The sequence below is a fragment of the Dama dama genome, chromosome 11 (genome assembly GCF_033118175.1).
Source record: "Dama dama isolate Ldn47 chromosome 11, ASM3311817v1, whole genome shotgun sequence".
Taxonomy (NCBI): Eukaryota; Metazoa; Chordata; class Mammalia; order Artiodactyla; family Cervidae; genus Dama; species Dama dama.
This window is the reverse complement of record NC_083691.1, coordinates 83845755-83870913: the sequence shown is the minus strand read 5'-3', so window position 1 is coordinate 83870913 and position 25159 is coordinate 83845755. Positions and strand designations below refer to the sequence as shown.

Sequence of the window (25159 nt, the reverse complement as noted above, 5' to 3'; positions counted from 1 at the left end):
AAGTTTTAAGAGCATGGTATGAATTATCTCCCTGCATCCTTTTTGGAGCCCTCTGCAAGGTATTTTCAATATCCCTGCCTTACAGGGGAGAAAGCTGTCAACTCCAGGCAAGTCCCTCTTACTGACTTTCAGACTAGGATATCCAGTTGCCTTCAGCCTTCAGTGGCCTGCCACTGTCTCCATAAGAAATCCATATTTTTGTTTTAATTTCATACCAGTATATCTTTCCAGTACCACTGACCACTAACCACTTCCTTGACTTATATACGCCAATAAAAATGACACTGCCAACTATTCCCAAGAATACTCTTCCCAATGCTTTTCCATGCTCGCATCACCTTCTCTCTAAATTGGAGTACTGGAAGCCAACCAATCCTTCAGGGCCCAATTAAACACCTCCATGAAGCCTAAATCCCTACAGCTGGCAAAGCCCCCCTTTTAGCTGTTTCCATTCGACTTCATGCCTTCTCCTAAAACGTTCATAGCATTCTCTTATGTTACCTTTCCTTATAAAATATAAGCTCCTTGAGAACAAGCCTTACTCATTTTCATAACCCTTGGAGAGCTCAGCACAGGGTCTTATGCAAAGCAAGCCATCAATACAATTTTATAGACAGAGATGCACACACTTTCCAAAGAAGACCAAAGGTTTGGTCTTCAACAGAAAGTATTGGTTGCCCAAACTTGAAAGAGGTAAAAATTCATATTTAATTTGCGGTCAACACTAACATGCTCCAGTCCATCCTCATGTGAGGTCAATAACTGAAGCAGTACTTTGAATATGACGGTCAATAATTTTTGTTGCTTAATTCTGTGACACTGTATTTACCTTCGATGTTTCTAAAGAAGTGGGACATATATGAATAAGTTCTGCAAGAATCAGCCCCAAAGCATAGATGTCCACTTCATTTCCATAGTCTTTCACAGAAGAAAGCTGAAAAAAAAAAACCATTTATATTCGTGACTCACCTGATACAAATATTCATGCCTTCTAAAGCCAAAAAGTTATCTAACCAAAATATCTTATAACACACAACAATGTACATTTATTAGCAAGATATGTAGACCCTGACTACCCAGGTTCAAATCTCTGTCACTAAATATCTGAATCACCTGTATACACTAACCATCAATGTGGGAATAATCTAAATCCTAAAATGGAGATAGCAATAGTTTGAACCTCAGAGTTTGACTGTGGGGTTAAATGAGACCATTAGGTGAAGCGCCCAGTAAATCACTTGCATGCAAATGTTTATCACAGATTCATTCATAATATTCCACAACTGGAAGCAAACCAAATGTCCATCAACAGGAGAATGGATGAACAACTTGTGGTATATTCATACAATGGAATAGTATTCAGCCACAAAAAGGAATAATCTGCTGTTATTTATAAGCAGCAACTAGAGGTTCTCCAACAGACATTACTTTGAGTGAAATAATCAAATATAGAAGAGTACACACAATGTGATCCCATTCATATGAAGCTTAAAATCAGGGGAAAGTAATCTATGGTGATAGAAATCAGAGAACTGGTTTCCTTTGGGCAGTGGAGAGGAATGACTGACTGGAAATGGGTCTGAAGGTGAGGAAAATGTTTCTACCTTCTCATAGGCTTGTAGGCTTCATGAACCTATGCCTTTGTTAGAACTAAAAAAAAAATATGGACATTTAAGATCTGTGAATTTTATGGTGTATAAATCTTTCCTCAATAAAATATGACAATACTGGATGCAGGAGACATTTAAGAGAACGAGAGTTGAAAGGAAGCTGTTACTCCCCTATTCTACTTTCACACCTTTAAAAAAGTTTGTTATGTTTTTATGAACTGCACCTGTCATTCTAGTCAACAATTTCACTTCAAAGACTCTATCATTGATTATCATAGAAATATTTGTTTTTAGACTCAAAGGTAAGGAAGAAGATACATGTCTACAAACATAAAAAGTTGAAAACAACCTAAATAAATGCCCATCAATAAGGAAATAGTTAAATGATTGCAGTATATCTGTATTTTGGCATACAATACAGTTGTTAAAAAACAATGTGTCAGATCTATTTGTACAGACATGGAAAGATCATGATACATCGTTGAGTACAAAAAAATTAAGTCACAAAATAACATTATGGTAGCCTTATAAAATGTATTTATTATTTTTATGTAAAAAAGTCTCCATAAATATATGTCTATATATTTTTTATAACTCAAAGAAAATGACCTAAAAGGATAAACTGCCAACTCTGGTGAGAAGAGTAAGAATAAAAATGAAGAGTAATGGTAATTTTCCATTTTCATTCTATTTACTTATGTATTGTTTTAATTTTATGAGTGCCTCTTATTTTCATAATTAAAAAATGAAAGAGATAAAAAATATCTAGACAGAAAGAAAGGGGACCTCACCTGTTCTGGGCTCATGTATCGCCAAGTTCCCTTTTTACTTGTCCGCATTTCATCATTTTTCAGGTACGTAACAAGTCCAAAGTCTCCAATCTTGATTTGGTTCATAGTTACTAAAAATATGTTACCTGGCTGCCAAAAAAATATATGTTTTAAGTACCAATTTGACAGACTTTTATCACATATCCAATTCATATTTCATAACAAAGCTATTTTTAAATTTACTTATAAGGCATTTACCCTCTTCTAGGTAGTCCAAAACAGGAAACTTATTAATATAAGTCTTTAAAATGCGAGCTGAGGAAGTCAGGACATTTTAGCTGACAGCAGAGAAAGCTTGGGGCATAGCTGCCTTCAGATATCTGAAGATAAGTCAAAGATGGATTCACTCCTGCCTGGTCCCTGTGGGGATGGATCCAGGACTAGAGGATGGAAACGACCCCGAGACTTGCTTTTAATATATCCTAATATGGTAATCGTGTGGTCCAACAAATGGGAGTTAGAGAGTTCCCCATCCTACAAAGTAGTCAAGACAGGGCTGGACACCCACTTAGCAGAAACACTGCAAACATGAGTCCAGCATTTGAAAGGGGTTGGAGGAGACACCCTTAAGATCCTCTCCAATTTTGAGATTCTCAGAATGAGTCCATTCCCAGTAATGCTGCAGAATACCATGTGCAGAATTTTCCCTGGGGGCTTCCTTTGTATTCATTTCTCCAGGCTTCTGACTTCTGACCGAGGAGGAGCCTGGGGCAATTGGGAAATTGAACCTCCTCAGCCCATAAGCCTTCTCTCTAGAAACTTCTGTATCTCTTACCAGCCTCTTTGGTCTAGTTCTTAAGGTAAATGCTGGTTGACTTTATAAAACAGGGGCTTATTGAGTAAAGACCATTATCCGGCAAAGCCGCCAGTAGCAGGTATTCTGCAAAGCATCACAAAATAAGATGCACTCTTTTGTTTACATCTTCTCTCAGATGTGAAAAAGCAGTAACTGTATCGGTGAAGTCAGCAAGTTGAAAAAGAGGAAAGAAGGCTCTGTAGCATTAAAGTCTGACCTTTGAGCACCTGCAGACATAGGGCAAACTCTCTGCAAACAGACACAAGCAAAGATGGCTCCTCGACAAGAGGCACAGCCGGTGCAGGATACAGGAGGGCCGGCCACGCGGTGGGAGAAGGGAGCACTAAGCATTCTCACTAACTCATCCTGATGAGGGCCTGGGAGGAAATACCCAAACCTCTGAGTAGAGGAAATGGCTGTGTAAGTAGATAATTTATTTGTAAATGATTGTATAAATAGATAATTGTGCTTAATTTCTTATTTAACTCTATATGATTCATGTCGAAGTGAAGATACAACCATTCTAAATGTATTATTTTGAACAGAGTCCTAATATCCTTCCAACTTCAAAGAACACCTTCAGATACTGTTATTAACAAAACGAGATATTGGAACCAGAGGCACCCCAACATGAAGGCATCAGACATCCAGCCCCTGAGAAGACCAAGGATGCAATACCTCTTAAGGGCCATCTTTTCCCACCAAGGCCAACAAACAACTATGTACATGGCAGCTTATTTTTCTCAAGGAACGTTTTTCTTTGTTTCTCATTCCTGGCTGTTTTAGTCATGTGGGATAAGCCCAAGGTCCATGTAGACGAGGTGCTTCTGTCTGATCCAGAATGACCAGGAAAGGCTCATAAAGAAATTGAGACCAAAGGGGACAGGTAGAAGAGTGTCTCATGTGAACCCATGAGCAAAGGTTTGGTGACAGGATTCAGCATGGGAGGTTTGTGACGACTGTAGGCAAATCACAGGGAACAGAGTGCCGAGGGAAGACTGAAAAGCTCTTCTGTCTGATTTTGAGGAGGAAATGGGAAAACTGCTCATCTAGACCATGAGAGAAGCTAGGAAGCCAGAAGAAAAGGAAAATACGAAAGTATACTGCATGTTCCAAGGTTTGCATTGCTGCAGTTTTCCAATCATGGGGCAGAGATGTCTCACCAAGTGCCAAGCAAATTCTACACTCTGGACTTAGTGGCTGTGACTGCCCTCAAGAGTAATGACCTAGAAGGTTAAGAGAATCGTGTTCCCAAAGCCAGAGTCACCAGAGTCTCTTCTGCCTCTCAGACAAGCCTGGGTAGCAGCAGAGACAGAGCACTCATCTGGATGTGCCGGCCACAAGAATTATGTGCACAGAAATGTTCAGTATACTAAAGCTGTTAGTGTTTACAACTGGGGTGAAGGTATCAGCCAGGACGACAGACAGGACCAGAAGTGAATGAGCAATGAGCTTCTTACAGAGCTCAGCATCTTAGTACGTGAACAGCCCTGGCAACCTCCTGGTTGATTCTGTAGATTGGTGCCTGGGGCAAGTGCTATACCCACTCTAACCATACAGGATCAGAGATGTTATATCCTCATGACTGTCTATCGATTCTAAAACTAAAGAAGATAGACTTTCACATTAATAAATTCTATTTACCGATTCCCAATACAGCCCATTTTCCACTCACCTTAAGGTCTCTATGAATTAAGTCTTTTGAATGTATATAATGCACTCCTGTTACTATTTGTTGAAAGAACTCCAAAGCCAAATCTTTGTCCGGTTCCTTGCCTCTTCTTTTGTCAATCCATTGCTCCAACGTACCTTTATCACAATATTCCATTTGGATGAAAAGGCACCTAGTCTTTGGTCTGGGATAGCATTCACTGTATGTTCTAAGTAGCAATAAAAATAAATTTATAAAAAATGCACTTAAAAATTAGATTAAAAAATGACACCTTCTTAAAAATGCCAAACATGTCTCAAAACAGAAATCTAAATATAACAAATGTGAGTCAACACATAATAAACCACTGTTTATTTAGGTCATAAGTTCCCAGATATCAAAGCTTTGTTTAGTTAAGCTGTAAAGTAGCAGCCTTCTCATTCTTTAATGCTGAAGGTCCTTGACTATCTTTGCTAATAGATAGGAAGAGAAGCATAAGTATGATGGAGTTGCAGAAAACCAAATTTCATTATTATATATTGTAATTTTGAAGCATTTTAATTCACCATTGCTCTACTGAGCATCTATTTTGCAAAAGACACGCAACAGGCAGCTAACGATAAGAAAATGATTTAGACACTCGCCTTGCTCTCATAAGGATTATAGTTTGATGGGAGAGAGATAAAGGAAAAACAAGCAGAAAACAACAGTACAGCAGGCCCCAAACTCTGGGATCTAATGCCTGATGATCTGAAGTGGAGGTTATATAATAATAATAGAAATAAAGAGCACAAAACATGTAATATGCTTGAATCATCCCCAAACAATCCTCTCTCCCTGGCCCACGGAAAAATTGTCTTCCATGAAACCAGTCCAAAAAGGTTAGGGACTGCTGCAGTAGTACACAGACAGGAACTCTAAGAGAAATGCCAACAATTGTTATGAGCTATAGCAATGAGGCAGGGCTTCCCAGGTGGCGCTAGTGACAAAGAATCTGCCTGCCAATGCAGGAGACTCAAGAGACGTGAGTTTGATCCCTGGCTTGGGAAAACCCTGTGGAGTAGGAAATGGCAACCCACTCCAGTTTGCTTGTCTGGAAAATCCCATGAACAGAGGAGCCTGGGGGGCTACAGTCCATGGGGGTCACAAAGAGTTGGACATGACTGAGCGACTGAGCACACACCACACAGCAAGGAGGACCGACTTTGCTGGTCATGGTAGTTGTTCTTTTCTGAACTAAGTTGGCTTTAATATTAACTTAAATTCTTTGAGCTTATGTTGGTTAGAAAATAGAAAAAGGTAGCCAGGAATTTTCTAAAAGCTGAAGAAGTCCATATGTGGATGGTACTTCTGAAACTAATGATACAGTTCTAAATTGCATGGTGTGGAGACAGGGCTGGAGTCAGGAGGTAGTGAATGAACAGGCTCACCATGGCCTCAGGTTTGCACTGAAATGACTGTCTCCAAGGAACCCTGGATGACTTTCAAAGGGAGGCTCTTTATAAACCTTCAGTCCTTGTGCAGTGGCTTGCCTGAGACAAACATGAGTAATGCAAAGGCCGGGGGGTACCCCCATCACAGCTCAGGGTCTTGGAATTATTCAGACTGCCCATCACCTCACCACGCGTGGTATGACACACACAGAAGGGATCCCGTGACTGCACCCTGCCAACCAGCTGAGTGGAGCAGAAGAGCGTTAGCAGTGGGGGGAGGGGGGCCTCCAGCTGCAGTGTCTACACGTGCAAACCTTCTTCACAAGACTGCATTACACCTGGACTGGAGTCAGGGCACGTGAGAGAGCCTGTACTTTAAACAACAGAGTCAGGAAACCTAAGCCTGAGATCTCAAAAACCACAGAAAGCATTAGTCACTCAGTTGTGTGACTCTTTGCGACCCCCCTGGACTGTGGTCCACCAGGTTCCTCTGTCAGTGAAATTCTCCAGGCAAGAATTTACTGGAGTGGGTTGCGATTTCCTTCTTTAGGGTATCTTCCCAACCCAGGGATCAAACCCAGGTCTCCCACATTGCAGGCAGATTCTTTGCCGTCTGAGTCACCAGGACAATTTTAAAAAAACATTTTTTAAAGCAAATTTGCAGCAAGGAAAAGATTATTCATTGTCTCCTCATTTGTTGAATGGAGGCATAACAGTGTCTCAGAGTTTCTGGTTATGGTTATTAAATGTAATAATTAGTGGCCTTACCCACTGACCCACACACAGTAAACAAGTTTCGCTCCTCCTATTAAAACTATGATAGTTTCTTTTTAGTTACCTTGAAAAATTGATGCTTTTCTCAGGATCATAATCAAGCCCATCCCAACAACTGTAGTAGTGAACAATGTTTGGATGATTAAGTGTTGCCAAAGCTTTCACTTCACGCTCTACCTTCCTAGTTAAAAGGAACGGAACATAAAGGCGTCAGTATCCATCCCTGATAATAACAAAACACCTTGAGCAACAGGAGACAATCACCGGTATTCCCTTATTAAACAGCTGCCATGGTCCCTACACTGAGGTTTGGAATGGAAACCAGCAGCTCTCAAAAGGAAAGAGTAAACACAGAAAAAATCAGCTGTTTTCACTTTCAACATAAGAAAAAAAAAACAGTGACTAAAATTATTCCAAACCTCAGACAGTTTAGAAGTCATAGGTAGTACTCTTGTGAGCTATCAGTGATGCAAAAACTTTTTGGAGCTAAAATAAAAATCATCCATTATGTTTTATTTAGCCTTGTGTTAAAATCACTTTGGATTTCAAAAGCAAACCCCATTTGGGCAGCAAGGGTAGGTAATCCAAACAGCATGAAAAACCTAATTCAGAATTTTCAGTGCATGGCAAAAATACACACAGAGGGTGATCTATACAGAGAAACTGAAATTTCACTGCACAACGTGGGAGCTTCACAGGAATGCGTAGATAAGAGTTATGACAATCGTATGCTAAGTGGAGTACATAAATTTGAGATTTCAAGGATGAGAAAGGATAAGCAAACATTCTGCAACTTATTTTTTGAATTTGAAAAGTTCTACATGATATAAAATTTATAAACATAGAGAAAAAAATTACTCATATATTAACACAATCCTAACACACTTATAAGTTTAGATGATTTCTTATAGTCTTTCTTCATATACATTTTTACATATGTGTAATTATAGTATATATATTTATCCTGTGTTTTCTCATACATTATCTTTAAATTTTTCCCTATTACTATACAATCTGTCTAACCATCAGGTATAAACATTTTAATGTAAAATTTCAAAAGTATTAAAAAGTAGAGCAAATAGTAGAATGAACCCCTACCTAGCCATCAGATGAAACAGGAATTAACGCCTGGCCAATCTTGTTTCCTGTATACTCTTACCTACTTCCTCATCTTTCCCTGGATTATTCTGAAGCAACTTCTAGCATCGTACCATTCATAGTGTGTATAAATATTTACAGTATATAACCCTCACTTTTAATGACTGCAAAATAGTCATTGATCAGAGGAGAGCAGAAAACATACTAAATCATTCCTTTATTGCTGAACGTTCTGTTTGCTCTAATTTCTCACTGTTACAAACGACACTGTGATTTCTATCTACTTGAATAATTTTTCCTGTAATCTGGGTAATATCCTTGGAATAGGTTCCCAATAGGAAATCCATAGGTCAAAGCATATAAATAATTTTATGCTTCTTGATGCATATCTCCAAGTGTATTTTTAACTGTGCTGTACCAATCTATGAAGCCACGAGAAATGTTCAAGGTACTGCACCCTTATCATCATGAAGGATTACCGTTAAAAAAGATGTTATGGGATAGAAGGAACAGCAGTATTCCTGGTAAGCAAAACAACGAAGAAGGAAAAAGCCTTGTTTTGATGCCAAGTAGTATGAAGGTACTTCAACTGCAAGGCTTGTCCAAGGGACAGACAATAGGTTGGTTTGACTGGATGAAGAGCATCTAAAACACCACACCTGCTTCTTTTCTTATGTCATTTTCCTTCACTTATATCCCTTTTCCATCTCCTTCTCTGATCCTTGAGGGATCTGTCTGGCCAAATTACAAATAATAACAGCTGCCAGAAAATAACAGGCAAGATCGGTGAACATGGGATTTCAGAGCTCCTTCCCTGTGTCTTCCTTCCTAAAGGAGTTCTGTTATCCAATAATTGAGGTGGGGGTGGGGAGGGGCACAGATAATGCATAAAACAAACATGGGAAGCATTGGGATATGGTGGGAACACAGTAGACTGGAATTCCAGAGGATGAGTTCTAAATCTCCACCTTGCTACCACAGGAGATAGGGCCCAAGGATGGTCATCATTAATTTCTTCTCTCCCCATGCTCGCATCCACTCCTCAGATTAAGCTGGAAGAGTCTATTTGCCCTCTCCCTCGAGCTGACCATAGTGGCTTTGTTTAATCAATACGATGTGGAACTTCCAAGACTGCTCCCTCCTGGGATGAGTTGCTCTGGGACAGTCCTTCTTAGACCCCAACAACTAAGCTGTGAAACGCCCAGGCCACATCAAGGGGCTGGGTGGAGGCCCTCTGGTTAACAGCGCCGACTGCACTTGTAGCCACAGCATCACTGCCAGCCAGGTGAGAGAGCATCTCCGATGTCCAGCCAGGCCAAGCTTTCAGATGACTCCTGGCTGCAAATGCCTGATGAATGGCCCGGGTGAGCATAGTCAACTCACAGGACCACAAGAGATAATAACAACTTGGTGTTTAAGCCACTGCATTTTGGAGTGGTGTATTACGCAATAATAGACAACCAGCACAATTACCAACTAGCTTTTACCTTTAGCAAATCAGTTCACATCTTTGAATCTCACTCGCGTCCTCTGTAAGATAAGGAGATGAGACTAGAAAAACTCAAAGGTCACCTTGAGCTAAAAGCTTTTATAACTGTAGTTCTCATCAAGACAGCCTCAAGGATAATCAATGGTATATCCATTCTTTAATTAAAGTGACTACGGTGAAGTGAGGTCATTTCAGAGTAAGCCAAATATCATTCTCCTCATGAACGATACTTTCAAGGAGGACCAGAAAAAAAATATACTAATGAAGAAGAGAGATACATAAAAAAGAACAGTGCAGGTTCACATTAAAAAAAATAAAATATTACTACTTACGCACTATTATATTTAACACATTTAATAACGTAAGTCTTCATATCAATTCTGTGCTTGGCTTTGAAAACTTGACCAAATCCACCTGAGCCAATTGGTGTTACTTCTGTGAAATCCTTGACCAACCTTGAGAGATAAATGCTGCTGTTATTCTGAGGTTCAACATCCTCTGTTCCTCCACCCCAACCCTTCTGCTTTCCCTTAAAGGCACTAGTGAAATGGACTGTATAACAAACAGGACTCTCCCCTTCTGAGTAAGAAGGATCCATTTCACAGAAACTCTTGAATCAAAAAGGATAGTTCTTCCCTCTCCCCATCCCAACATAACAGATCACTCCTGGGAGTCAGTCACCGCCTGGCTGCACAAAAGCCATGGTAAAGAATCTTTTATTCCAAGAAAAAAACTTCAGAAAAGAGTGCCACACTGTGTTCCCTGCTACCACCAAGCTGTTATAAGAGAAATGAGCCTGCTTATGTTTGCAACTCTCTGGGTTTCCCCTCTTTCTCCTGCCCCACCTTCCATCATTGAGACCTGCCAATTTTCTTTCCAAAACACATCTGCAGGTGTCTGCCCACGTTCCCCCACTGGCCCAAGCTTCCAACAAGACTCCCGCCGAACCCTGTTCAGAAGACACACCACCTCCTCTCCTTCCTCTGCTCCAGTCCACGATCCTCACAGCAATCAGTGTGATAAATACTAAGTCTGATCACAACTATTGCCCAAACGCTTCCCAAGGCTGCCCCTGCCTTCAGCAAAACCCAGAAAACCCTGACACAGGCTACCAGGGGCCCCCTGTTTGTCCCGTCTCCAGCCTGTCTGGCGACCCTGGTTCCTTGGCCACTGCCCTCCCAGCACGTGGCTCTCTCTCAGTTCCTTGGGTGCTCACATGACCTTTCCCGCTTCGCCTTGCTATGTTCTCCTCTTCCACGCAGTACCAGGGGCTCCCCACTGCCCTATGCTGACTCATCCCTCAGGCCTCCCCACAAATGTGACCCAGAGAAAGCCCTGCCTCATCCTTCACCCTAAATTCAAGGGTCCTGCTGTCGTGTCTAACCACACCATGGCTCTTCCTTCAGACCTCTGGTCATAGTGTGTAATTATCATCCCCACAAAAACTCTAGGAGGACAGGGGCTGTTTCTATGTTCCTGCTATAAATTCGATGCCCAGCACAGTGCCAGATATATATTACGTACTTATTAAGTATTTGGTGATTCTTTATTATTTCTTTATTATTTCTTAAGCTTGTATTCCATGTTCCTCTCTTGCAAATAGGCCTCCTTTTTAAAAGATACTTTATTTAAGCCCAAACATGCAATCGACCACCAAAGGAACCCTTTTTAAAAAAGTGAAATCTGCTATGAAGCTGGAAAATGGAAAACAGATTCAAATGGATCTATTCTGATTCCTGTAGGAGTACTTTTGTTGAAAAAAAGTTACTGGTTTACAGAAATATTGGCTTTCAATATTAAAACCTCCCAGAGATATCAGAGAAACCCACAGGAGTATCACACAGACACCACATTCCATTTGAACTCACCTAAACTGTACTCCTCCACAAGGCAATGATCCTTTGTGGGCCTGACTGAGCTAAAACAAACTGTTCAGGGAGAGATATGACTTAACCTGCCTGATGTTCAACTGTCCCTTAAGAAACTTTTGTCAACTTCTGTACATGTATCCTTAAACAAATTCTTTTTCTTTTTCATGGTTTCCCCTCTTACCTGGGGTCCGCACTGTAACTGTTTTCTTCTGTCCTCATAGGAGAGTAAAAATTAGGCGCCAAACTTCTAAAAGTTAAGAGAAGCACATGAATTCAAAACTAAAATCAAATATAACTTATCAAGAGTGGATTTTATGCTATGCACTAGGCTTTTTATGTTGTGAGTCAACTATCAGAATAACAGGGTAGCAAATACTAACATTTCTCTTTAGAAACAATGTGGTTCTCCGCGCTCTAACAAATTTTCACTCCTTTCCTGTGTTTTTCAGCCTTAACACATTCATTGCCAGCATGCCGCTAGCCTCTTTTTCTCCCTTTAGACTCAAAACCTTAGGAAATATGTCTCGTTGAATTCTCATCCTGGTTGTGTTTCCTTTGTCATTTATTCCTTGCTGGTGGTAAGCCTCCTACAATCAGAAGTCCAAATGCCACCTAAAACTAAATAAATACAAATTGTTATCTTCCCTCCAGGCTTCCCAGGTGGCACAGTGGTAAAGAATCCACTTGCCAATGCAGAAGACACAAGGGATGAGGGCTTGATCCCTGGGTCAAGAAGATCCCCTGGAGGAGCCATGGCAACCCTCTCCAGTATTCTTGCCTGGGAAATCCCATGGACAGAGGAGCCTGGTGGGCTACAGTCCATGGGATCGTAGAGTTAGACAACAACAATCTTCCCTCTAAATCTTCGACTCCCTTAACACCATCAGTGCCATGACACTTGTCTGCATCTCATTCACAAGGAACAATCTTCATTTCTTTTTTCCTTTGCATCTTCTTCACCCAGCTCTTTAACTATTTCCTCAAGTTATGTTTACTCTTCTTTTATAGTCTGTCTCACAAATTCTCCTCCTCCCTATCACTGGATCAGTCTGATGGCCTGATCATCTTACACACACACCTCGCCTCTCTCCATCTGAACACCAGCATCTGGCGTCATCTTTCTGCAAGTGTTACCTACTGCTCAGAATGTACTGGTGCCTCACAGTGGCTCCTGCTGCCATCTTACTCCCACTGCTGACTGTATTCACATCCTTGCTTTTCTCTTCCGTTCAAGAAGCCAAGTCTCCCTAATTTACAGAACGTCTGATCATTTATTTCTTCCCTGAGTTACGATAACATTTCTACCCTACCTGCTTGTCTGTAAAATAATACACTTCTCTCTTTTCTGGGGGGTTGTGCCATGTGGCTTATGGGATCTTAATTCCCCCAACCAGAAATTGCATCTGGCCCTCAGCAGTGAAAGTGCTAAGTTCTAGCCACTTGGTCACCAGGGAATTCACATAATACATTTCTCTTAAGAATACCTCTACAAGCCCACTTCTTCTGTCAGACTTGTCCAAAACAATGCCCTTAACCAGTTACTCGACCAATAGCCCCATAGGCCTTTATGTCTACAATGTATTGTGTGCATTTGTTCAAAGACTTCTCTATGTATTTAAAATTATTTATTTATCGATTTCAAGATTTCTGTGAGCCTTAATCATGCTTTGTACTCCTGAAACTCCACTCAAATAAGGGCATACAATACAAATACTGAAGACTTCATAAATAAGATGAACAAACTAGATCTGAAATAAAACTTCATTTCTAAATAAGTCCAATGCATGATGATACTCACCTCTTCACCTTCCTGGCATTATTTCTGAAACTGTCCTATAACAAAAGAAAATGGAAAATAGTTTCAGATGATTAAGTCAAGTATCCTGCTTTTCTTGGCCATCCTTTCTCCTGTACTTCTAGATGGTTCTCTGACCACATTTCTTTGTCTCTAAGATGAACAACCTCATCAATTCATATGCTCTCAGTAAGCCCTGCTTTCAGTGTATTTGTCTGTATCAGTGTTCTCATCAATTATAGCAAAGACAGATATGATAAGAAGGTCAAAAAACACAAATTGTTGGGGCCCTGAGATTCAGTGGCTAAGACTCTGCACTTCTACTCCAAAGCTGGGGGCACGGGTTTGATCTCTGGTCAGGAAACTAAGACCCCACATGCTGCGCTGCACAACCAGGAAAAAAAAAAAGCTAGAACTGCAGGGCATGTTCCACAGAAGCACTGACTCTCCAGGCATAGAATATGGCTTCCCAGATGATCCTCTGGCCAGCAGATCTCAGCAAGAAACTATGCATTACAATTACTCACAGTGCTAGTAAAGAAAACACATGGGGCCCAGGGATCTAGTTTAAAACATTTTCAGGGCAAATCAATAATTTAACTTTAACATTTAGCCAAAAAAGAGGAATCTTTGACATATCTCTCAAAAATTAATATAGCTCTTCTTCAAGCATATTCACTTTTATTCTGGTAGGTGTTGTGTTTTTTTTTTTAACAATTTTAGTATGTTGACACAGAGTGCAAACATCAGACTAAGATTTCTGGAGTTCCTATCACCCACCAGCCTCAGTTTTGCACAGTGACTGCATTATGATTAATTCAGACATCCTGTAAATGGACAATATTTTCTCCAATCTCTTCTATTACAATTTTGCAAAGAACATGCTTATACATGTATCTCTGTGCACACATGTGTTTCTCTACAAGACATACCTAGGAGTAGAACTGGCAGCATAGCTCACACACCCTCAGCTCCACTACATGTTGCCAAATTGTTCTCTAAGACAGTCGAACCAATTTATACATCAGCCAGCAACATATAATATTGCTATAATAGCACGTAATAGGTATAACAGGAACAGAGCTGTGTCAACACTCAGGATAGCCAGACTCAAATTTTGCCAATCGGATGGTTTAAAATGGTATCTAGCTATTGTTTTCATTTGCATTTTCCTGATTATTATGAAGTAAAGCATCTTTTCATATGTCTGTTGCCCCTTTGGATATCTCTTTTCTGAACTGTCTGTTCAGTTCTTTTGTACACTTTTTACTTTTTTACTGAGTTGCTTATCTTTTTCTTATTGATTTGTTTGTAGTTTAAAAAAATATTTATTTAATTGACTATGCCAGGTCTTTGTTGCAGTATGCAGGATCTCGTTCCCTGACCAGGGATGGAACCTGGGCCCCTTGCATTAAGAGCATGGAGTCTTAGCCACTGCACCACCAGGGATGTCTTTCTAGTTCTTTAAAAATATAACACTTTGGTAACATTAATCATCACCGCAAAGACTATCTGATTTTTAAGTTCAGTTTTTAAGTTTAGCTCTTGTTTATTAAAATAGAAGCAGAAATCTATGAGTGAACCTTCTAAATACCATCCAATTGATAGAAGAAAAGAAGCCAGATTATAGGAATACGTGAAAAATACAAAGGTGAGTAGGGAGAGAAAGATGGGAGTGAAGAGCAGAAAAATTTTGCATGTGAGGAATGGGAGTTTATAAAGAAAGGAGAGAGAAAAAGCTACAAAACATTTAGATTTAATAAGAGCCCATAAAAAAAAATTGAAAAATTATGACAGGTACTGGAGGTCACTTTTAAATGGAGAAACACAAAGGAAAATAAGATTAACTAGGAAACTTAGATACTAATACTATACCCCTGGAGTCAGGAAAGAGCTGTTTGTGTCACTGTTATCACTTCTTTCTGAGGCACTTTTTGAGAAGCCGTTTTCAGATGGTGATTCAGAGCTACTAAAAGAAGAGGACAGCTATTAGTTTATGAATTCTGCCTATTTTTTGTTGATCAGTAATTGCTTTTTCTAAATTCTCCTTCAACATTAAACATTTTCGTAAATATCTGCTCTTTCAGGCTGCAATTTGAATTTGTTTGTCCATACTTACGATGTACTCATTGCTTGAGAGTTTCTTTCGACTTCACCAGACACAGCATTGAAACAATCAGAGGATCGGTCAGCTCTCTGAAAGATTTAAAAGTACAACTAAATGACTTCTTATAGTGGCTTAGTCTCTGTGAACCAACTCCCACATTTATTTCCCACATTTACCAAATTCACAGCCATAAAGAATAATAGGATTAATACATTTTTATGGATGTTTGATCTGAATTTAAAAAACTTTGAGCTGTCATGAGAACTGTGATCCTTCTGAAGCTTCATGGCCCCAGGGCTCATTGGTGGGACAGAGAAAGAAGGAGTGCTTTTGCTATGCGACTGGCTGTCTTGGCGTCATCTAAATATCATGTAACTTCAAATCAACTTCAGAGAGAACTTTAAAATATAAAAATCAAATCCCAAGGCAGTACACACCATTGTTTCTGATTCTATCTTTTCATAAGCCAGTTTGGCAGCCAACTGTTTTGCCTCCTGTTTAGTGAAACCTACACCAATACCATATTCTTTTTGTCCAATTTTGCATTTATAACGAAACCTAGGAGAAATGATAAAGAGTATTAAATCAAATACCAAAAAACAGTAAATGTAACTCATGTGTTTTCAGAAAAAAAAACACACCTTAACAAAGGGCTAAATATAACACCAATTTAATAGATTAATAGTTCATATCTTACTTAATTTCAACGAGGGCTTCCCTGGTGGCACTAGGTAAAGAATCCGCCTGCCAATGCAGGAGAGACATGGGTTCAATCCCTGATCTGGGAAGATCCTACATGCTGTGGAGCCACTAAGCCCATGTGCCACAACTACTGAGTTTGTTCTCCAGGATCCTGGCCCATCTACCGCAGCTACTGAGCCCATCTGCCGCAGCTACTGAAGCCCACACGTCCTAGAGTCCTCACTCTGCAACTGGAGAAGCCACCGCAATGAGAAACCCGAGCATGGCGACTAGAGCGTAGCCCTTGCTTGCTGCAGCTAGAGAAACCCCACGCAGAAACGAAGACCCAGCACAGCCAAAAATAACTAACTAAATAAATAAAAATTACATTTTAAAAAGCAAGATTAAATATATATATATGTATACATATATACATATATATATATTTTTTTTTTTTCAATGAGATGGCTAATCAGTTTACCAGAATAACCAGGACTGGCTAATAGCCCAGCTTCCATTCTCCAGGGAACTTCTAACTCTTTGCTGCTTCATTGAAAGATGTGGCATTAAGGTACCAAGTGGTGATTTTTTAAAATTCCCCAAAAGTCGAAAGACATGGGGGCAGAGAAAGAAGGAGATCTAATGAATTTTTCAGAGATGTTCAACTGGTATGATAAAATCCGCAGAAGCTTCTACAGGAGAATAATAAGGTGAAAGTGTTTTGGAGGAAATGTGCCAAGCATGTCTAACTTCAGCTCTAACTTCACCATTTTCTGCACCCCCCTGCTCATGTACACAAAAACCTAAGCAAATCCTCACAATGCAAAAGTCCCATGCTGAAATCACTTAATTTTCACATGAGCTATAAGGATGCTTGTAGTTAGGCAAGGAGCTTGGGACAATTATAGAAGAACTATATTTAAGGTGGCAAAGCAACAGACATGGAAATTTATATCATGGAGTTACCACGTAGTGCTACAGAATTATGGCAGTTTTATTTATCGTGGATGGAAACAGACTCTACCAGTGAGTCTTCTCCACTAGGCTCTGAAGGAAAATTAGGGAGCTGGGCTGAAGGACTCGATTATTTCTGTGGCTCCTGTTTTTCTTCAGCACTCCCTAAACAGTCTTCTTTTCTTTAACAATCAAACGTTAAAGCACTAGGTCAAAGGAACCAACAGGTGAGCTACAAGAAAATAAAATAGCCTTCATTTATGGAGATTGACTCACAGAATTCACTTTTGACTTTCATTCCAGTGAATCCTATCACATTTTTGTCTTCCTGGTTCTGGCCTACAAGCCATTGGGGTGAACAGTAAAATTCATAGAACAGTATCCTCAAGTGGGTGTTAGGACTATTCGCCTTTTAGAATTTTTGTCCTTCTCTCTCATTTAACTGGTTGGCTATAGCTGAGAAACAACCTTCTTCACACTCATTTGCTTTCTGCTTTTCCCAGTTCAAATTCATTCTTCATCCTCATCTCCAAAGCCTTTGCTCATTGGTGAGTTCTCATTATTTCTGACTGACCTTCTCATCCACCCTCCTCATCATATCCCTCAAATTTTGGTCTCCTCACCATCCAGGGTGAAAACCCAGTCCTTACTGATTTATTTCTGGTGGCGTTGGGTTTTATTTTGCTTCATGGGCTTCTTATGGTGGTGGCTTCTCTTGCTGTGGAGCATAGGCTCTGACTGCAGGCTGAGTAGTTTCAGGGCTGGGGCTGAGTTGCTTCCTGGCATGTGGGATCTTCCTGGACCAGGGATCAAATCCACCTCTCCTGCATTATTGGCGAGCAGATTCTTAAGCACTCGACTACCAGGGAAGTGCTTTTTTTTTTATTCTTTTGGCTGCACAGCATACAAGATTTAGCTCCCCAACCAGGATTCGAACCCATGCCCCTGCATTTGAAGCTCAGAGTCTTAACCACTGGACCAGAGTTTCCTAAACCTATGGTCCACCAAGAACTTCCCTAAACCCATTCTTTCGAATACATAGTACTTGTCTAGAGAGTGACACCATTCAATAAAATCTGAAGGGCAAACATCTTTACTCTGACAAGGGTGGAAAGAGACTCATTTCACACATGTGGCAGGACTCTTCTCACACAGCCACTGTGACCTCAGGGATGGGAAGGTCTTCACCACCTGACTTTGCTTAGGTTTCCTGCAGACTAAACCATCCAGAGAGATCTCAGAAATAAAGGATTTCCCAGACTTGATCAATTGTGGGATAAGGGTCCCCAGACTTCAGCAATGAAGCATTTTAATATTTTCATCACAAAGATGTCAAACTGCAATAAAGTCATAAAAAACCTCTGCAGAATGTACCAAAAAAGACAGGTATTTTTGGAAAGTTAGACCTGAAAATAAGGCTGCTCGATTGCTTAGATATACTGAAACAGAGGGAAAAACAACATCTCACCCTTCGTGCCCATCACCCTTTGATTTACATTCTTCATAAGTTACACATAGGTTTTTCTTCTGGGAGATCGTATTAAGACGGCCTATGTAATTTTCAATGGGTGGTCCTTCTGGAGTATTTGTTGTCAGCGGAGATGAAAAAGTAACCGACTAAAAGAAAAAAAAAACCCATAAGGATAAATTTTAACAAGAAAAGACATTAGCTATTTTCCTTTTAGTTTCATAAGGGAAAACAAAATAGTCAATTTTCTTGTTTATCTAGGTAAAACTATAAGACTTTCTGATTTGTTGCATCTTTTGTAATCTCAAAGGACAAGATAACACATACTGAAGTAAAGTTATATCCTGGATCACAACTTCATAGGAAACATGAATATAATAGCATTACTCCTTCCACTATTATCTGCCCCTTTTAAAATGCCCAATCTGTCAAAATCTTTTCCAAAGTTTTTCTATTTTGCTAACTTTGTCAAAGAATTTTTGGTTTTATTGACCTTCTTTATTATATCTTTGTTTTTTTCACATCAATCTCTTCCCTTTTGTTATCACCGTCTTTCTTCTGCTTTTTCGTGGGTAAAGGTATTCTACTGTTCTTTTTCTGACTTCATGACTTGGTTTTCTGGCTCATTAACAATTTATAAGTTTGTGGGTTTTCCCGATTTATTTTGCTCAATTTTGATTAAAACGGTGACATCTTCAAGTAAAATTAAAAATATATATATATTTTTTGGCTGCACTGTATGGTACTTGGGATCTTAGTTCCCAGACCAGAGATCAAACCTGTGCCCCCTACAGTGGAAGCCTGGAGTCTTAACCACTAGATCACCAGGAAGATCCCATTGAGTAAGATTTTTCATGAAAGTATCTTGAATACTGAAATTCTGAAAAATTTTGAAAATTTGAGAATGACCCACTTTTGTCCCACATGTAAAATGACTTCCTGCCTCATTTTACAGATGCTGCACCAGAGTCTTCTGGTTTTTAACAGTGGCGTGGACAGCATGACTTTTTTTTCATTTTTATATTTCATATAAGTTCTTCTGCCAGGATACTTGTAGGATTATTTCTTCATCCCTGGAGCTCAGTCCTTTCACAAAGGCCAACGTTCTTGGTGGTTCCATATTTTTCAGTATCTTATGAGCCGCTGAGTTGCTTCAATCTGCAGGTAGCTCTTTTTTTATTTCATAAATACTTTCTATTGCTCTTTTCAGAAACCTCTTTTTCCGCACTAGTTACTCTGTTTGCATCTTCAGCAATACCAATTATACGTATGTTACTTTTGCATCATCTGCCCTCCATATTTTAATATATCATTCTCTTCATGGTTCCTTCTATCTCTGCCCTTTTCCACTGCATTCCCTCGATCAGGTGGAGGGGCTCCTTCCAGAACCTGTTAGCGCATTTCTCACTGTTTCCTTAGAATATGTCCTGCTGTTGGCACTCTAAATAGGTATTGCCCCATTTTGCCCACTCTTTTTGAGGTGGACCTCTCATTCAGGGTTCTATAGAAATGAGTCCAAGAAAAAGACTGAACTAAACTTCGAAAGCAAAAGCACTTGTGAATGGTTTTATTCTGCATGTAAGTATTTTCTCACAGGACAGAGAAAAATACCATAGATATTTGTGAGTTCCCTTTCACAAAGGAAAAAAAAGGTAATTACTCACCTTATTAATCATCTCAAAAGCTAATTTCGCTGCAGCGTTTTTGGCTTCCTTCTTTGATCTACCTTCAGCCTTTGGAAATTCTTTACCATCTATTATAACTTGATATGTAAACCTGATTACAAAGAAAAATTCAAAGAATATCATAAAATTCATGCATTATTTAACTACCATTCTAATCATAACTGCCTTCTGTGACACCTTTGAAAAGTTTAACCTGTGTTCCACATAGAATAATCATAAGAAATTTGATTTTGGCCATTCAGGTATGACCTAAATCAAATCCCTTACAATTATACTGTAGAAATGACAAATAGATTCAAGGGATTAGATCTGATAGACCAAGGGCCTGAAGAACTATGGACAGAGGTTCATAACACTGAACAGGATGCAGTGATCAATACCATCACCAAGAAAAAGAAATGCAAAAAGGCAAAATGGTTATCTGAGGAGGCCTTACAAATAGCTGAGAAAAGAAGAGAAACAAAACGCAAAGGAGAAAAGGAATGATACATCCATGTGAATGCAGAGTTTCAAAGATTAGCAGGGAGAGAAAAGAAAGCCTTCCAAAGTGATCAATGCAAAGAAATAGAGAAATACAATAGAATGGGAAAGACTAGAGATCTCTTCAAGAAAATCAGAGATACCAAGGGAACAGTTCATGCAAAGATGGGCACAATAAAGGACAGAAATGGTATGGACCTAACAGAAGCAGAAGATATTAAAAAGAGGTGGCAAGAATACACAGAAGAACTGTACAAAAAAGATCTATATGACCCAGATAACCACGATGGTGTGATCACTCACCTAGAGTCAGACATCTTGGAGTGTGAAGTCAAGTGGGCCTTAGGAAGCATCACTATGAACAAAGGTAGTGGAGGTGATGGAATTCCAGCTGAGCTATTTCAAAACCTAAAAGATGATGCTTTGAAAGTGCTGCACTCAATATGCCAGCAAATTTGGAAAACTTGGCAGTGGCCACAGGACTGGAAAAGGTCAGTTTTCACTCCAATCCCAAAGAAAGGCAATGCCAAAGAATGTTCAAATTACCACACAATTGCACTCATGTTACATGCTAGCAAAGTAATGCTCAAAATTCTCCAATTGAGGCTTCAACACTACATAAACCAAGAACTTCCAGATATTCAAGCTGGATTAAGAAAAGGCAGAGGAACCAGAGATCAAATTGCCAACATCTGTTGGATCATAGAAAAAACAAGAGAATTCCAGAAAAACATCTACTTCTGCTTCATTGACTAACCTAAAGCCTTTGACTGTGTGGATCACAACAAACTGTGGAAAATTCTTAAAGAGATGGGAATACCAGACCACCTTACCTGCCTCCTGAGAAATCTACATGCAGGTCACAAACCAATAGTTAGAACCAGACACGGAACAATGAACTGGTTCCAAATTGGGAAAGGAGTACATCAAGGCTGTATAATGTCACCCTGCTTATTTAACTTATATGCAGAGTACATCATGCGAAATGCCAGGTTGGATGAAGCACAAGCTGGAATCAAGATTGCCAAGAGAAATATGAATAACCTAAGATACACAGATGACACCACCTTTATAGTAGAAAGTGAAGAAAGAGCCTGTTGATGAAAGTGAAAGAGGAGAGTGAAAAAGTTGGCTTAAAATTCAAAATTCAAATGGCAAATAGATGGGGAAACAATGGAAACAATGACAGACTTTATTTCCTTGGGTTCACAAATCACTGCAGATGGTGACTGCAGCCATGAAATTAAAAGACGCTTGCTCCTTGGAAGCAAATCTATTACCAACCTAGACAGCATATTAAAAAGCACATACGTTACTTTCCCAACAAAGGTTCATGTAGTCAAAGCTATGGTTTATCCAGTAGTCATATATGGATGTGACAGTTGGACCGTAAAGAAGGCTGAGCACTTAAGAATTGATGCTTTTGAACTGTGGTGTTGGGAAAGACTCTTGAGAGTTCCTTGGACTGCAAGGAGATCAAACCAGTCAATCCTAAGGCAAATCAGTCCTGAATATTCATTGGAAGGACTGATGCTGAAGCTGAAGCTCCAATACTTTGGCTACCTGATGCGAAGAGCTGACTCATTAGCAAAGACCCTGATGCTGGGAAAGATTGAAGGCAGAAGGAGAAGGGGACGACAGAGAATGAGATGGTTGGATGGCATTACCAACTGGATGGACATGAGTTTGAGCAAGCTCTGGGAGAAAGTGAAGGACAGGGAAGCCTGGCGTGCTGCAGTCCGCAGGGTTGCAAAGAGTCGGCCACGAGTGAGTGAGTGAACAACAATCACCACATAGAATTTAAGCAGACACCCCAAAGAGCAAAACAGTACATCATTTTGAAGCATGTTAAGGTTTATACACCTTTTTTTTCTCTGGAGTCCTCTGAAATTACCACTTTACATCAAAAAGACTCTCACCATCTTCTCTGGCAGCGTTGCTCTCATGCTAAAGAACTGACTTCAAAATTGTGCCAGAGTTGCTATTCCTCCAGTTTTTATTTTATATGGATATACCTTTTCTTATAGCAACTTACCTATAATTATGTGGAGGTCCTGTCTTAGCCAGTTCACAATACTTAACTTCTACACCATTCTTTTGTTGGTATTTATTAAGTTCTTCTATGTAGAAACACGGTGAACGACCAGTGGCCATTTTTTTCCTCTAGTAACCTACAAAAAAAAGAGATGTTTGAAAGAAGTGATATACTCAGAAAATATTTGATTTCGGCAGTTCAGTTTAAGATATAAAACAGGGTAAGATGACTCTCCTTTATATGACTCATCTCAGCCCCACATAAATCCAGAGAAAACTTTCTTACAAGATCTTTCTTTCCCTCTTGTGGATTGCAAAATCAAGTTAATTTCTCCAAGATTTTCTACTTTCAAAACTCAACTGGCCAAAAAAGGATGGAGGTCCTTCTCCTTAACTTTTGTTTCTGCTTCCACTGAATGTCAAGTGCAAGTCTGTCCATCTGCTTAAAAAGATAAAAGCCTGAAGGAGGAGAATTAGAATTATTTTTGTTGAAAATAAAAAGGTTGAGTGTATATATATAAAGTTTATGGAATCATGAAGGATTTAGCTGTACGGACACAGATTCTCCTATGAAGCCCAACAAAACTTCCATTTGAAATTTTCAGAAGTCAGCTTTAGGACAATTTACTTGGCAGACAAATTAGGCCCTAGTTTATGGTTCTCACTGGATGAAGATAGTAACAATGATTCAAATTACAAATAAAATCTAAAGAATATAGAATCTAAATATAAGAGTCAAAGCTATAAAACTTTAAAAATAAATATAAGGGTGCATCTTCACAATCTTAGATTTGGCAGTGGAATCTTAGCTATAACAGCAAAAGCATAGCAACAAAAGAAAACATAAACAAACTGGACCTCATCAAAATTAAAAATGTTTGCATATCAAAGGACACTATGAGGAAAATGAAAAGACAGTCTTCAGAAAGGGATTTTTATAAATAATATATCTGATAAAGACCTAGTATCCAGAATATATGAAGAACTTTCACAACTCAACAATAAAAAGAGGTAAGAAATTAAAAAATAGGCAAAGGATTGAATAGATATTTCTCCCGAGAAGACATACAAATGGCCAACAAGCACACGAAATGATGTTCAATATCATTACTTATTAGACAAATACAAATCAAAACCACAACTAGATTCTACCTCACACCCACTAGGCTGGTAATAATATTAATAGAGAAAATAAATGTATTGGTGAGAATATAGAGAAATTGGAAACCTCATGTATCACTGATGGAATGGAAAGTAATGCAGCCTCTATGAAATTTGATGGTTCCTCAAAAGGTTAAACTTAGAATTACCATGAAAGTGAAAGTGAAAGTCACTCAGTAATTTTTGACTCTTTGCGACCCCATGGACTATACAGCCCATGGAATTCTACAGGCCAGAATACTGGAACGGGTAACTTTTCCCTTCTCCAGCAGATCTTTCCAACCCAGGGATCAAACCCAAGTCTACTGCACTCCAGGTGAATTCTTTTACCAGCTGAGCCACAAATACCACCCGTCAATGTCACCCCTTTGGTGTATATCCAAAGAATTGAAAAACAGGTTTTCAACTACTTACACAAGAATATGCAAAGCAGTACTAGTCACAATAATCCAAAAGTAGAAACAAATCAAATATCTGTCAACTGAAGAAAGGTAAACAAAATGCTGTACATCCACACATGGAATCTTATTCAGCCCTAAAAAGGATGATGTATTGAAACATGCTATAACATGGTTAAATGTCAAAAACATGCTAAATGAAAGAAGTCAGACAAAAACAGTAACATAGAATATGATTCCATTTATGTGAAACATCCAGAATAAGTAAATCCATAGACAGAAAGTGGACCCTGTTGACCTCGCATTTCATATTAGAAAGCTCTTTTGATTTTCCTTCTTTCAAGGTCACAAGTTCTTTCTGACACTCCTTAACCTCCACAGCCTTTAGATCCTGGAGTTTCCCCCAAAACTTGGTCCAAAAACACTCTTATCTTCACTTTATACTTTCTCCTCAAGGTGATTTCTCTCATGGCCATGATTTCACAGATCATCTATTTGTTGTTACCTCTGAAATTTATACATAATTTATGAACCTTTTTCTGAGTTTCAGCACTTTCTATCCAACCTCCCGACTTGGACATCTTGAATGGCTTTTAAACTCCAAAAATCCAAAACTGCATTTATAATCTCCCCTCAAACTGGTTTAGAGTTTCCTTCCTCAGAAAATGACTTCACTGTCCACCCATGTCCGAGGGCCATGAGTTCTGGGAGGCATCCTTGACATGTCCTTTCCCTGTCTTCTGATCTATACGTAAGTCCTGTCCTCCAAATCCTTTGACTTCTCATTGATGTCTATAACCACCATCCTGGTTCAAGCCATCACTGTCTCACTCCGGGACTGCTC

At 39.4% G+C, this 25159-nt stretch overlaps 1 protein-coding gene across 2 annotated transcripts in view; it reads right to left on the bottom strand.

Annotated features, from left to right (window-relative positions):
* EIF2AK2 (eukaryotic translation initiation factor 2 alpha kinase 2) overlaps positions 1 to 25159 on the bottom strand; it is a 36981-nt gene that overhangs the window by 6742 nt on the left and 5080 nt on the right. Inside the window, exons 2-14 of one of the 2 annotated variants that reach the window (XM_061155596.1) lie at positions 22758 to 22893; positions 20222 to 20333; positions 18558 to 18706; positions 15892 to 16012; positions 15467 to 15543; positions 15223 to 15313; positions 13351 to 13385; positions 11734 to 11799; positions 10014 to 10136; positions 7159 to 7275; positions 4912 to 5116; positions 2402 to 2530; positions 830 to 934 (exon numbers count right to left, since the gene is read on the bottom strand). In XM_061155596.1, the coding sequence (XP_061011579.1) occupies positions 830 to 934; positions 2402 to 2530; positions 4912 to 5116; positions 7159 to 7275; positions 10014 to 10136; positions 11734 to 11799; positions 13351 to 13385; positions 15223 to 15313; positions 15467 to 15543; positions 15892 to 16012; positions 18558 to 18706; positions 20222 to 20333; positions 22758 to 22876 (1449 nt within the window). In that variant the 5' untranslated portion in view covers positions 22877 to 22893. Of the gene's footprint in view, positions 1 to 829; positions 935 to 2401; positions 2531 to 4911; positions 5117 to 7158; positions 7276 to 10013; positions 10137 to 11733; positions 11800 to 13350; positions 13386 to 15222; positions 15317 to 15466; positions 15544 to 15891; positions 16013 to 18557; positions 18707 to 20221; positions 20334 to 22757; positions 22894 to 25159 lie in introns of both variants that reach the window. The other variant, XM_061155595.1, reaches the window with a different exon arrangement.